This window comes from Suncus etruscus, chromosome 10 (genome assembly GCF_024139225.1).
Source record: "Suncus etruscus isolate mSunEtr1 chromosome 10, mSunEtr1.pri.cur, whole genome shotgun sequence".
Taxonomy (NCBI): Eukaryota; Metazoa; Chordata; class Mammalia; order Eulipotyphla; family Soricidae; genus Suncus; species Suncus etruscus.
In genome coordinates, this window is record NC_064857.1 from 53,828,249 (window position 1) to 53,843,416 (window position 15,168).

General features: G+C 37.5%; 1 protein-coding gene across 1 annotated transcript in view; it reads right to left on the reverse strand.

The window, feature by feature from the left end:
• The window catches only part of ULK4 (unc-51 like kinase 4), a 665,001-nt gene that overhangs the window by 528,644 nt on the left and 121,189 nt on the right, over nt 1–15,168 (reverse strand). The window contains exons 19-20 of the mRNA XM_049782607.1: nt 10,757–10,918; nt 3,021–3,203 (exon numbers count right to left, since the gene is read on the reverse strand). Of these exons, the coding sequence (XP_049638564.1) occupies nt 3,021–3,203; nt 10,757–10,918 (345 nt within the window). The remainder of the gene's footprint in view (nt 1–3,020; nt 3,204–10,756; nt 10,919–15,168) is intronic.

A 15,168-nucleotide genomic window follows, 5' to 3' on the forward strand; every position in this document is an offset into this window, starting at 1 on the left:
AGGAATCTGACCATAACAAGTTTTTTTTCCTGGCAAAACAACAGATATGTGGGGCCAGAGAGATAGCACAGTGGATAGAACATCTGCCTTGCAGATGCAATGCAAATGTAAATGCAAATGTGGCTGACCTAGGTTAGATCTCCAGCATCCCATATGGTCCCTGAGCCTGACAGGAGTAATTTCTGAGCACAGATACAGCTGCCAGGTATGGCCTAAAACTAAAACAACAATAACAATTGAAATATTTTAATGTGAAAAAGTGATTTTGTGGAATAAACCATGATACCTAAAGCTAACAAAATGGCATTACCCTTATTGTTCTCAATTCCTCTGCACTTGTTACAAGGACTAGGGGGATGGCATATACTTAACTACAGGGCTTGCACCGGGTTGTAGTATTTGTGGGAGGTCAAACTCTTCCGTTGTGGTACTGCACACTTGGTCATGGTGCTTGCCAGAAATCACACACTCTTTCTCAATGCTAGTATTCTTTCTGGTTACCAAGCTCACTAGGAACACATGCTAAATTGTGCTGCTTGCTTGTTCAATTATTTTGGCTAACAAGGTACATGATGTGCCACTAAGCTATCCCTGCCCTGCCACACCCCCAACCCTCAGTTCCCATAACCCTTTAAAATGTATCATGAAAAGTTAGGAGGCAGAGGAGGTAGCTCAAATACTTGAAAACCATGCCCTGCATATTTGAACCAGATCTCAGTTTCAATACCCTCAAGCCACATTCAGCTGGGCCATCACCGCATCACTAAACCCTGAGCATCTGTTAGACCCTACAGTGCCAGTATGTCCAGGTATTGGTGGGGAAGAGGGAATATGTGAATTTAACTGTATGTCTACACATTTACACATAGACTTACAACAAAGAGATGAACATGCATTTATCTAAAAATCTAACAATACTAACCTCAGGGGCCAGAGTGATATAGCAGTGGGGAGGGCGTTTGCCTTGCACACAGCCAACCCAGGTTCGATCCTTGGCATCTCATATGGTCCCCAAGCCTGCCACAAGCAATTTCTGTGCAGAGCCAGGAGTAACCCCTGAGCACCAGTGGGTATGGTCCAAAAACAAACAAATAAAAAAGATACTAACCTCAGAGAAATTATAATTTTACCTTAATCTATAGCCCACATATTCTAAATTTTCTACATTGAACATATAAATCAAAGATTGCCAAACTAATATGGCCCACTGCTTCCTTTTAAAAAAAAAAACAGTCACTCAAGGGTCGAAGTGATAACACAGCAGTAGGGTGTTTGCCTTGCATATTGCTGACCCAGGATGGACCCGGGTTCGATTCCCAGTATCCCATATGGTCCCCTGAGCCTGCCAGGTGGGATTTCTAAGAGCAAAGCCAGGAATAACCCCTGAGCGCTGCTGCTGCAGCCCAAAAACTAAACAAAAAAACAGTCACTCAGTCCTCCCCTGAAAATCTATCTTAAGTAAAAAAACAGAAAGCATTCCATCTCAATTATGCCAATGACTATGACCAGGCCCTCCCCCACAGGCAACTAGCATTCATTCTGAGAGACACCAATATAAACTAAAAAATTCACAAATTCATAAATTCATAAAAATTTCAATAAAAATTTAGAAAAATCCTTAAAGAAATAGATTAGCAGAGCTATTATAAGCTAATTAAATGCATATGCTATAATTAGTTAAAAATTATATGAGAACTGGGGCCAGAGAGATAGCATGGAGGTAAGGCATTTTGCCTTGCATGCAGAAGGATGGTAGTTCAAATCCCAAGATCCTATATGGTCCCCCAAGCCTGCCAAGAGCGATTACTGAGCATAGAGCAGGAGTAAACCCCTGAGCGCTACAGGGTGTGACCCCCCCCCCCAAAAAAAAGAATCCTCTCAGTAAAAGTACTATGAAACTATTAGTGTAAAAAATGTATACTAGGGACATAACAGGGGTAGGCGTTTACCTTGCACACCACTGACCTGGATTCAATCCCCAGCATCCTATATGATCTCCTGAGCCTTTCAGGAGTGATTTCTGAGAGCAGAGCCAGGAATAAGCCCTGACCACTTCTAGAATGGCCCAGAAACAAACAAACAAACAAACAAACAAAACTTAAACTAAGAAAAAGTCCTCTTATTGAAGAAGAATGCAAATAGAGGTGGTGTGGATGCATTGTGGAGGGAAATGTACACTGGTGAAAAGATTGGTGTTGAAATATTGTATGCCTGAAACCCAATCATGAATAACTTTGTGATTTCACAGTGACTAAATAAGAAAATTAATAAAACAAAAAACTTCATTAATATGAGGACAAGAAAATAAATTAAAGTCTGGAGCAAGTGCCCTGCATGCATAAAACCCCAAATGCAATCCCTAGCACCTGGGCCCAAAGCATCTCTGTAACGGTTCTGGTGGTCTCCCACTATCATTCAGCCTAAGAATCCACATCACCAGAGTCAAACATTAAACCTATCCTCTGGTCCAGGCTCATTCTATAGCAAGGGCAAAAGAGACATGTGGAAGAAGGCTGTAATGGAGACATCTTCATAGCTGTGCAGTTTTGTGATGTGAATATAATGTTCACAGAACCAACTAAATATGAAATAAGAAAATACCAAAAGAACTCAAAAATTAGTTAAAAACAGAAAAAAGGAGCTCAGTTCTAAATGTGATTTGTATAAGCAGAATGAAAGAAAAGAATAAAATGAGCCTGAGTAAATAGGGTAAAAAATGCATAAAAAAAGATGGAGCTAAGAAGAGAATACTAAGAAATACCAGAAGAAATCATATTTTGTAACTTTTCATTTCTCAAATAGGACAAGCCAGCAGTACCATCGATAGGCTTTCTATTTTAATCACTGAAAAACTCTTCAGATGAATGTCTGTGATGCAGAGGTTTGGAAAAGTTCAAAAAGGTCCCCTGAGATGAAAAAAAAAAAATTTCAACAGTGATAATATTACTTGTTGAACCACTGAAGTTTCAAGAGGAAACAATGCTTTTAAAGGGAGAGAACAGGTGAAATCTAAGTCAAACCTTTTCCTGGATCAGTCTCTGAAGATGAATCCCACAGGACAGCATAGCAGCAAATAAGGTCAATATGTACTGTTGAACTTTACAGATGGCAGGGGCCAGGGAGTTGATTATTGCAGTCAGTCCCACCTTCTCAATAATACTCTGGAATGCAGCAGGAGAATGGCGAGTGATTCTACATAAGGCCTGCAGAAACAAGAGAGCAGATCTTTCAGACAATTCCAAGTACATTCACATGTCCTGCAAAGATAACACCTACTTCTACAAAAAAAAAAAAAAAAAAGAGATGTTTACCTACAATTGGGATTTTTCAAACCACAAGAAAATAAAATAATAACCTTGCTCCAATAAAATCTAAGGCTATTTTAATAGATATTCCAAATATCAACTAAATTATGATGAAAAAACTAAATTATGGTGAAAATATGATAAGCTAATATATAAATCTCTACAGAAAAGCTTTAAGTAATAAAAAACACTATCATTAAATGCCTTTTCTTTGCAAATGCTGAGCTAAAGCTAAAGTCATAAAAATAAATATCTAACATTTATTGTTTTCTATGTAAAGAATGCAGAGGAGATTTGAAGACAAGGTCATTTACTATTCCCACAACACATTAAAAAGGCATTATTATTAAGTACACTTTATATATGATGAAACAGGCACAGAATATTTAAGTACATTGCCAAAAGCATATAGCTACTAAATGGCATAGGTGAATTCAAACAGGGATAATCAGACCCTGAGCTTTTCTTATTTTGCTTCTATATTAAGTGAGATGAGAGAGAAATTGGCCATTAAAACTAAAATAATTTGGAAGAAAAGAGAATTCAAAGAGTTGGGGTGTGTAAGTGGTATGCACAGGACCTGGTTCAATTCCTGATCCAGACTCAAATTTCAACATTGCTGAGCCACCAAAGAGCCACTGGATGTAGCTAACCCTTCTTACCCCTGAGTTTAGGGTCAGAACAAAAATGCAGCCAACCCCAGATAGACTCCAGTTCAATTCCCAGCGTCTCATACGGTTCCCTGAACCTGCCACGAGTAACTTCTGAACGCAGAGCCAGGAGTAACTCCTACACACCGCTGGGTGTGACCCCAAAACAAAAACAAACAAAAAATACCCAAAAAGTCCTAACAAAATCAATTGTTCTATAAGAGATTAAAAGGCAAGGCTATAACATCTATCTAAGGAAGAAGTTGTTGGGTCTCAGAAGAGTAAGTGTGACATGAGCAAGTGAAAAATAAGTAAAGAGTGGTGTTGGCACAACTGGCTAGCCACTTGCAAAAAAATTGAACTTAGACCCCCAGCTAACATTATGCACAAAGGTTAAATCCAAATGGATGAAAGACCTAGATATCAGACCCGAAACCATAAGATACATAGAACAACATATAGGTAAAACACTCCAGGACATTGAGACTAAAGGCATCTTCAAAGAGGAAACTGCACTCTCCAAGCAAGTGAAAGCAGAGATTAATAGATGGGAGTAAATTAAACTGAGAAGCTTCTGCACCTCAAAAGAAATAGCGCCCAGGATACAAGAGCCCCCCACTGAGTGGGAGAAACTATTCACCCAATACCCATCAGACAAGGGGCTAATCTCCAAAATATACAAGGCACTGACAGAAATTTACAAGGAAAAAACATCTAATCCCATCACAAAATGGGGAGAAGAAATGGACAGACACTTTGACAAAGAAGAAATACAAATGGCCAAAAGACACATGAAAAAATGCTCCACATCACTAATCATCTGGGAGATGCAAATCAAAACAACTATGAGGTACTACCTCACACCCCAGAGATTGGCACACATCACAAAGAATGAGAACAAGCAGTGTTGGTGGGGATGTGGAGAGAAAAGAACTCTTATCCATTGCTGGTGGGAATGCTGTCTAGTTAAACCTTTATGGAAAGCAATATGGAGATTCCTCCAAAAACTGGAAATCGAGCTCCCATACGACCCAGCTATACCACTCCTAAGAATATACCCTAGGAACATAAAAATATAATGCAAAAATCCCGTCCTTACACCTATATTCATTGTAGCACTATTTACCATAGCAAGACTCTGGAAACAGCCAAGATACCTTTCAACAGATGAATGGCTAAAGAAACTGTGGTACATATACACAATGGAATATTATGCAGCTGTCAGGAGAGATGAAGTCATGAAATTTTCCTATACATGGATGTACATGGAATCTATTATGCTGAGTGAAATAAGTCAGAGAGAGAGAGAGAGAGAGAGAGAGAGAGAGAAAGATGCAGAATGGTCTCATTCATCTATGGGTTTTAAGAAAAATGAAAGACATTCTTGCAATAACAACTTTCAGACACAAAAGGAAAAGAGCTGGAAGTTACAGCTCACCTCATGAAGCTCACCACAAACAGAGATGAGTTTAGTTAGAGAAATAACTACGTTTTGAACTATCCTAATAATGAGAATGTACAAGGGAAATAGAAAGCCTATCTAGAGTACAGGCGGGGGTCGGGTGGGGAGGAGGGAGATTTGGGACATTGGTGATGGGAATACTGCACTGGTGATGGGTGGTGTTCTTTACATGACTGAAACCCAAACACAATCATGTATGTAGTAAAGTTGTTTAAATAAAAAAAAGAATAAAAAATAAGTAAAGAAATTCAGCCAAGAGAAGAGAACAAGTTTTCACTAGAAGATATGAAAATGTGTATCTTGGAAAGGGGAAAGTTTTGAATATAATTAGGGTATAGATTGACTTAGAAGCAGGGAAGAGAAAAAAACAAACAAACATGAATCATCTAGAAAAGTAGGTTGGGGACAGTGATAATATAGCACTATAGGGTGTGGCCTGAAAAATACTCTTAAAAAGTAGTTTTAGGGTCAGCACCGAATGGTACTCAGAAGTAGTCATATGGTGCTCAGGGAGGTTAAAGGTGCTGGAGGTTAAAGTCAAGGTGAAGCACGTACTACGCATATGTGCTCCATTATTTAAATTATCTCTATAGGCTACAAAAAGCTTTTGTGATCAATCCCACCACCCCTTCATTAGCTTTCTCTCTCCTGTTTTACATATTCCCAATATACACATTCTACAAGACTAAATTTCTCCCCTGGAAATGAATGCTTACATCAATTAAAATTTGAATTATTTTTGAGAATCCAGAGACTGGAGAGATAGTACAGTGTGGATAAGGTGCTTGCTTCATACAAAACTAACCCAGGTTCTATTCCCAGTGCCACATACGTTCCCCCAAATACTACCAGGAGTGATCCTTGAGCAAAGAACCAGAAGTAAGCCCTGAGCACAGTTGAGTGGTTCTCAAACAGCAATAATGACAATAATTGGGACTCAGAGAAATTGGTGATACTTGTCTTACATGCAGTCAACTCTAGTGTGATTCGTGATACCACATATGATGCTCCAAGCACAACTAAAAATAATCTCTAGGTCATTTACATACCAGGTCATTTCCATAGACTCACTTTTTTCTCTAAGCCATAAAAAATCATAGGTACAAAAAAAAATCATAGGTACACCAGTCATGCAACATAAAGTGGACAATTCCGAGAGGAGAGGGTAGGCCAAGGCCCCGTCCTGCTCTAAGTCATACTTGTTGCATCCATCACTTGATGCTAATGGCCTGCCTCACCATTTCTCTATAATTATCTTCATGGACACCAATCTGACCAAACTTCAGGTATCCTAGTATTTGGGCTAATACCACGAGGGTCTTTTTGGAGTGAATGCTGGAACATTACCCCCACATCCTCCTTCGGGATACCTGGCAGCTGAGAACATGCCCCACAAAAGCTGCAGTATCAGTAATCGTGCTTTGAATTACTGGACAATTTCATTTGCTTCATACTGTCATCTCTATAGGAACACACCAGTTTAACAAAATGGACTGCTAACAACAAGAGCTCACTATACCTTCTGCCACTGTATGAATGACTTTTTTTGAGATTCAATAATTTTCACAAATTAGCTTACCACTCTACTTTTTCTTCCTTTTTTGACTTTCTTCTCTTACTTTTCCTTTTTAATTTTTTTCTATTCTATTTTAAATAACTTTGTTCTCACATATTTGGAAACAATGTTTTGGTTTTTGGGTCATACCCAGCAGCACTCAGGGGTTACTACTGGCTCTGTGCTCAGAGGTTGATCCCGGATGCAGGGATTTGAATGGGGTTCGTCCTGTGTTGGCCTCATGCAAGGCCTTACCACTGTGCTATAGCTTGACCTGGAAACAATGTATAATGGTCAACAATGTGATATATTTTCTTTAAATAAAGTTTAAAAAATAAAATAATTTCTAAGGCACATAGTCATTAGCTGCTGAGCATTGTAGTGCAGCAAATAAATAGGTAAAAAATATAAACAAGCAAACCACAGAAACTTTCATTTATTAAAACAAGGGGGAGGGTGTAAAAATAAAAGAAGTTGGTGGGAATAACCAGAAAATATTACTAAAAACCTTCACTGAGTACAAAGATGAAATTAATAACATAAAGCCAATTAAACAGAAATGTTTCTAATGGTGAGAATTAAAGTGCATGCTTAAGATTGCAATTCAAAGAAAAAGTTCAGTGGTATATGTTGTATGTCTTCCTGATCCATAATCAGGCATTTCTATAATTTTGAACTCACGGGGCTCCTAAACACAGGCATGTGAATGCTAACTGCACTAGAGCCTTTGTTTAATGATAGTTGGTGAGCAATAACAACCCTTGATGTTCAAAATTACACAGGCAAATGAAAGAACTAAAAGGTAGACAGAAATAAGTGCATATATTTAGAAACACAAAAGTCATAAGAGATCTGAGTGAGCTCAGCTGCAGAGACATTTTAAGAATGATACTAGACTAATTTCTCACATTCTGTGGATAACCTTTTGTATCTTAGTCACTGTTTCTTTTGAAGTGCAGAATCTTCTCAGTTTAATGTAATCCCATTTATTTTTGTTTCCACTTGCTTGAACAGTGGTGTTTCTCCTTGAAGATGCCTCTAGTCTCAATGTCATGGATTGTTTTGCTGCTTTTTCTTCTATATACCTTACAGTTCAGGTCTGATAGCAAGGTCTTTAATTACATCTTGATTTGACCTTTGTGCATGGTGTTAAAGAGAGGTCTGAGTTGAATATTTTGCATGTGGCTGACCAGTTGTCCCAACACCACTTGCTGAAGTGGCTTTCCTTGCTCCACTTTCTGTTTCTTACATCTTTATCATAGATTAATTGCATGTTTGTGAAATGGTAGAAACTATTCACCCAATAACCATCAGATAAGGGGCTAAGATATACAAAGTAATGACAGAAATGAACAAGAAATGAACAAGAAAAAAGCATTGGACTCCATCCAAAATAGAACAGAAATTTCTGCAAAAAAGAAATACAGATGGCCAAAAGGCACATGAAAAAAAAATGCTCCACATCACTAATCATCAGGGAGATGAAATCAAAACAACACTGAGATATCATCTCAAGCCACAGAGACTGGCACACATCACAAAGAACAAGAGCAACCTCTGCTGGCATCAATGCAAACAAAATTTTTTTCTTTTTAGACCACACCCTGGTGACCCTCAGGAGTTACTCCTGGCTATGCACTCAGAAATCACTCCTAGCTCAGGGGACCATATGAGACGCCGGGAATCAAACCAAGATCCATCCTGGATCAGCCACATGCAAGGCAAATGCCCTACTGCTGCACTATCACTCCAGTCCCTAGGAAGGAACTCTTATTCACTGCTGGTGGGAATGCTGTCTAGTCCAGCCCTTATGGAAAACAATATGGAGATTCCTCAAAAAACTGGAAATTGAGTTCCGATATGATCCAGCTATACCACTCCTAAGGATATACCTTAGGAACACAAAAATGAAATACAAAAATACCTTCCTCACAACTCTATTCATCTCAGCACTATTTACAATAGCCAGACTCTGGAAACAACCAGCATGCCCTTCAACAGATGAATGGCTAAAGAAACTGTGGTACATATACACAATGGAATATTATGCAGCCGTCAGGAGAGGTGAAGTCATGAAATTTTCCTATACATGGATGGACATGGAAACTATTATGTTGAGTGAAATAAGTCAAAGGGAGAGAGACACACAGAATGGTCTCACGTATCTATGGGTTTTAAGAAAAAAAAGACATTATTGTAATAATGTCCAGAGATAAGGGCCAGAAGGACCAGCTCGTGATATGAAGCTCACTTCAAGGAGGAGTGAGTGCAGTTAGAACACTAACAAGTACCATGACAATGTTAATGAGTGAAAGAAGTATAATGCCTGTCTTGAACACAGGCAGGGGGTGTGGGTGGAGGAATATAGGGTGCATTGGTGGTGGGAATGTTGTACTGGTGAAGGGAGGTGTTCTTTTTGTGACTAAAATACAACTATAGTCATGGGTGTAATCATGGTGTTTAAATAAAGATAAAAAAAATTAAGAGCACTATTCTACCACTCTCCAACTTTTAAAGAATAGCTGAGATAAAGGAATATAAAGCCTTGGAATAATGTGTTCGTATGTATTTTAAAGAAAAAGAGTGCAAAGTCGAGAATATTCTGAATTCAAATTAAAAGAATCTAGAAAAGTTAAAATTTAGGAAAGATATAAATAACCATGTAAGTAACATTACCAAGAAAAAAAAAACAAAGAATAGAGTTGGAAAAATATAAAAGTGAGATCTGTCTTAAGATTTAGGACAGACATAAATAACCATGTAAGTAACATTATCAAGAAAAAAACAGAGTAGAGTTGGGAATATATATATATATATATATATATATATATATATATATATATATATATATATATATATATTCTGTCTTTGACAGAAAGAACAATGCATCCATTTTAACAGGAGAAAAATAATAATAAATATGGCAGACCTAAGTAGGGATGATTCCCTTTGGATGCCCCCCCCCCTCGGGCAACATTTGAGGAAAATACGGAATTGAGGATCTAAAGAACAGGAATGAGAATAAGATGAAACTAAAGACAAGGAGAAGCACAAGAATAAACAGACTAGAGGAATACATTGAGGCTACTGCAGAATGTTGGTTATAGATGAGACTTATCATCAAAAAGATTATTTAAATCAGAATAGAAAGCATTTTATTTGTTCAATAGACTATTAAATTGATACAAATGTTAACATATCATACATAATTATCCTTTACACCAGAAGTCATTGTAACGTGAGCATAGAGACAACTAATAAAAATACAAAAACTACAAAACCACAGATGCCTGAACATTAAAATGAATTGAACCATATAATAAATGCATTGAACATAAAATCTGGATAAGGAAGCTAAAATGAAAGGTAAAAAAAAAAACATGAAATATAAGCCAAATCAAATTGCATGCCTTATAAACTGCTTGTTTGCTTATATTCCTCCAAAGAGTAATTTTAATTGTGTTTAGGGGTTACACCAGTAGGCTGCATGCAAGGCAAGCACTTTATCTCTGTACTAGTCTTTAGTTCCCTCCAAAGTGTTCTACAAACTATGCCAATCTCACAAAGGACTGCTGGAATTTCTAGCAAATTTCAAGGTTTTTCCAGCCCCTGTTGTGAAAGCTTTCCTTTAGAAAAAAATCAAGTTACTGTCCTCATTAATTATGACTCTAAGATTGCTATTTCCTCCCTATTATCTCATTAAATATATTCTATTTCTCACAGAGTTCTTTTTTAATGTTGGGAACAAACCCACATATATTCCACAAAAGATGATCTATCTTACCGAAATTGCTGTTATCCTTAGAGAATCAACAGAAGAATGTCTGAATAGGTACCATAAAACAGGTCCAATTTCTCCTGTAATAAAGCCCTGGGCTTGAGGAGAAGAAGTTGTGCAGACATTTTCAACAATCTTGGCTGCCATATGATTCACAACACGTTCTTCCTAGAGGAGAGAGCAGAGGACAAGGAGAAGATTATAAGATTACTATTTAGTATAAAAAGTCTATCATTATTTGTTATTATTAAAAATAAATACCAATTTTAAGAAGGAGGCCTCTTCCCGTGGAAGTGCTAAGTAGTTTAGGAGATAAGATCATCCTTTCAGGATCTCACAAAACTATAATAAAATTCATTTTCCTGAGCACCTAACCTAGCATAACTGTCCAAATATTTTAATTTTTCAATGCTAAAATAATAAGACTATAAGCATAACATAAAAACAAGGTAAGTTTTAATCATAAGAAGCAACCAGAACAATCCTCAGAAACTCCTCAGGAACTCAGAATGATCTGTGTAGCCCATCAGCCAAACAACACCGAAATTTAGATTATCAATGAAAAACCTAAAAGAATTGCTGTATGGTCAAATTCATCCCAGTAGAGAGTCAGAGAAAGAACTTATTCTGGGTAGTTCTAAGAATGGTTAAAAGCTTGTCTCAAAAAGAACCATACTTTTTCCATGTAACACAAGTCACCTGCAATTTAATTTATACTTAAAAGAAAATGTAAGAGAGAATGAACAAGGGGAAAAAAAACTGTCAACAATATATAATTCTGGGGCTGGAGAGATAGCATGGAGGTAAGTCTTTTGCCTTTCATGCAGAAGGACGGTGGTTCGAATCCCGGCATCCCATATGGTCCTCTGTGTCTGGTAGGGGTGATTTCTGAGCGTAGAGCCAGGAGTAACCCCTGAGCGCTGCCGGGTGTGACCCAATAAATAAATAAATAAATAAATAAATAAATAAATAAATAAATAAATAAATAAATAAATAAAATTCTTGGTGTCTAATATTCAATTAAATATTTTCCGGGCTGAAGTGACAGTCGAGGAGCAGGATCACACGCCTTGCAATCACAAGAACTAAGTTCAATTCCTGACAACATGTCTTCCCCACTCAGGGCTGGTGTGGATGCTAGGATATAGTCAGGATTGCCCAAGAGTGACACATGGCAGTGCTCAGGAGACTAATGGTGGTGCTGGAGATAAATAAGTATCAGTCGCATTAAAGATAAATTAGTATCAATCACATTAAAGACAAAAATCCGAAGGTTTTACCCCTTGGGGGCCAGAATGATAACACAGTAAGTAGGGCATTTGCCTTGCACATAGCTGGGCTCAATCGCTGGTTCAATCCCCTGTATCTCATATAGTCCCCGGAGCCTGCCAGGAGTGATTTCTGAGTAGAGAGCCAGAAATAACCCCTTAGCACTGCTGGGATAGTCCGAAAACAACAGCAACAAAAAAGTTGTAACCTTTTATTATCTTTAGGGCCCTAAAGATAAATACAACATTTTATATGATGAATATAATAGATTAAAGGGTTAAAGTAAACTACAGTTGAAAGGATTAATAAATCTGTAGGCATAGCAGTGAGTGATGTTTTAAAAACTATGTAAAATAAAACAAACACAAAGAAAGTTAGGGATTTGTCTCAAATGGTAGAGCATAGTTTTTGAAAGTGAATTCTATTCCTGGCATCACACAATCCTCTACAAGCTCTTAGCTGTGGCTCCAGTCAGCACTATGAGTGCTACCTAAACTGACCTCATAAGGCACATATTAGTATTGTAAAACCTTAAAACTATCCAGAGTTCAGGGGTTAAAATGCATCCTACCCTGGCTCAATCCCCAGCACTGAACATGGTCCTATGAGCCATGTCAGAAGTGAATACTTCTAGTTGTGTAACTCCCAATCCATGGTCAGCCACAGCAAAAAAAGCAAACTCAGATCTCTATCTAACACCATGCACAAAGATCAAATCAAAATGGATTAAAGACCTTGCTATAAGACATAAAACTATAAGGTATATAAAAGAAAATGTAGGCAAACCTCTCCATGACATTGAGACTAAAGGCATCTTCAAGGAGGAAACATCACTGTTCAAACAAGTGGAAATAGAGATAAACAAATGGGATTACATTACACTGAGAAGCTTCTGCATTTCAAAGAAAACAGTGACTTGGGTAAAAATGTCACACACTCACTGAATGGGAGAAACTATTCACACAAAACCCATTAGATAAGGGGCTACTATATGTATAAGGTACTGACAGAACTTAACAAGAAAAAAAAATCTAACCCCATCAAAAATGGGGAGAAGAAATGCATAGACATTTCCTCAAAGAAGAAATACAAATGGCCAAAAGACAGATAAGGGGCTATCGGAGATATACAATGTACTTGTTTATATAAGTATATATAAGATACATATATCTTGTATATATAATATATTTATATATAATATATATCTTGTATATATGATATACAAGGTACTGACAGAACTTCACAAGAAAAAAATCTAACTCCATCAAAAAATGGGAAGAAATAGACACTTTCTCAAAGAAGAATTACAGATGGCCAAAAGGACATGAAAAATTGCTCCACATCACTAAAATCAAAACAACAATGAGGTACCAGCCCATGCCAAAGAAACTGGCACACATCACAAAGAACAAGAGCAATCAGTGCTGGAGAGGATGTGGGGAGAAAGGAACTCTCATTCACTGTTGGTGGGAATGCTGTCTGGTCCAACCTTTCTGAAAAACGATATGGAGACTTTCTAAAAAAACAACTGGAAATTGAGCTCCCATATGATCCAGCTATAACCACTCCTAGGGATATACCCTACAACCACAAAAACACAATACAATGATGCCCTCTGCATTCCTATGTTCATTGCAGTACTATGTACAATAGCCAGAATCCGGAAACAATCCAGACACTCAACAACAGATGAGTGGCTAAAGAAACTGTGGTACATATACACAATGGAATGTAAATTAGGAAAAAAGAAGTCATGAATTTTTTCTATACATTGATGAACATGGAGACTATCATGCTGAGTGAAATAAATCAGAGGAAAGAGATAGACACAGAATAGTCTCTCTTATTTGTGGAATTTAAGAAAAATAAAACACAGTATGATACTAATACCCAGAGACAGTAGAAATGAGCCCAGATGGATCAGCCCATAATATGAAGTCTATCACAAAGAGTGGTAAGTGCACTTAGGCAAATAACTATACTAACAACTATCATAACAATAATAGAGAGAGAAACAATGCAGAGGACTGGGGAGGAAGGGAATAGGGGACAATGGTGGTGAAAAAGTTGCAGTGGTGAAGAGGGGGTGGCATTTTATGTCTGAAATCCAACTACAAACATGTTTGCAACTGTGGTGCTTAAATAAAGAAATTATAATGATATGTCAAAAAAAAGACAACTATTTGAGATGATATATATTAACCTATTAGGGAAATAATTCAACAATGTATAACAAAGCAATACTTTATATACCTTATTTTAGAAAATGATGTCCAATAAAACTGAAAAACTGACATTAGAGATGAGTCCGATGATAATAGAATAAAAAGAATAGTGATTGCATTTTTGGAATAAGTTTCTTGTATTTTTATATAGGATTTATATAGGAACTTATATGCACTTGTAGAATGTAAGACCTGATATAAGTTTTGTGTTGCATATGATTCTGTGCATTATAACTGAAGGCAGAAAACACTGAGTGGACCATGAGTGGACCTCTGATCATTCCAATGATAACAAAGGAAAGAAAGAGGAAACAAGTCAATTACCTGAAAATAAGGCAGAAAATAGGAAAAATAAAAAGGAAAAGAAGACAAATAGAGGGCCCGGAGAGATAGCACAGTGGCGTTTGCCTTCCAAGCAGCCAATCCAGGACCAAAGGTGGTTGGTTTGAATCCCGGTGTCCCATATGGTCCCCCATGCCTGCCAGGAGCTATTTCTGAACAGACAGCCAGGAGTAACCCCTGAGCAACGCTGGGTGTGGCCCAAAAAACAAACAAACAAACAAAAAGACAAATAGAATGTAAATTGCAAGAGGGCAAATTACAAGAGGGTAAACCAATAATCTCCATATCACACTAAATATAAAAATATAAACAGGGGCCCGGAGAGATAGCACAGCGGCATTTGCCTTGCAAGCAGCCAATCCAGGACCAAAGGTGGTTGGTTCAAATCCAGGTGTCCCATATGGTCCCCCATGCCTGCCAGGAGCTATTTCTGAGCAGACAGCCAGGAGTGACCCCTAAGCACTGCCGGGTGTGGCCCAAACCCCCCCCAAAATAAAATAAATATATATATATATTTATATTTATATTATATATATATATAAACAAAAGCTAGAAAGAGTACTGCATGCCTTGCATGAGGCC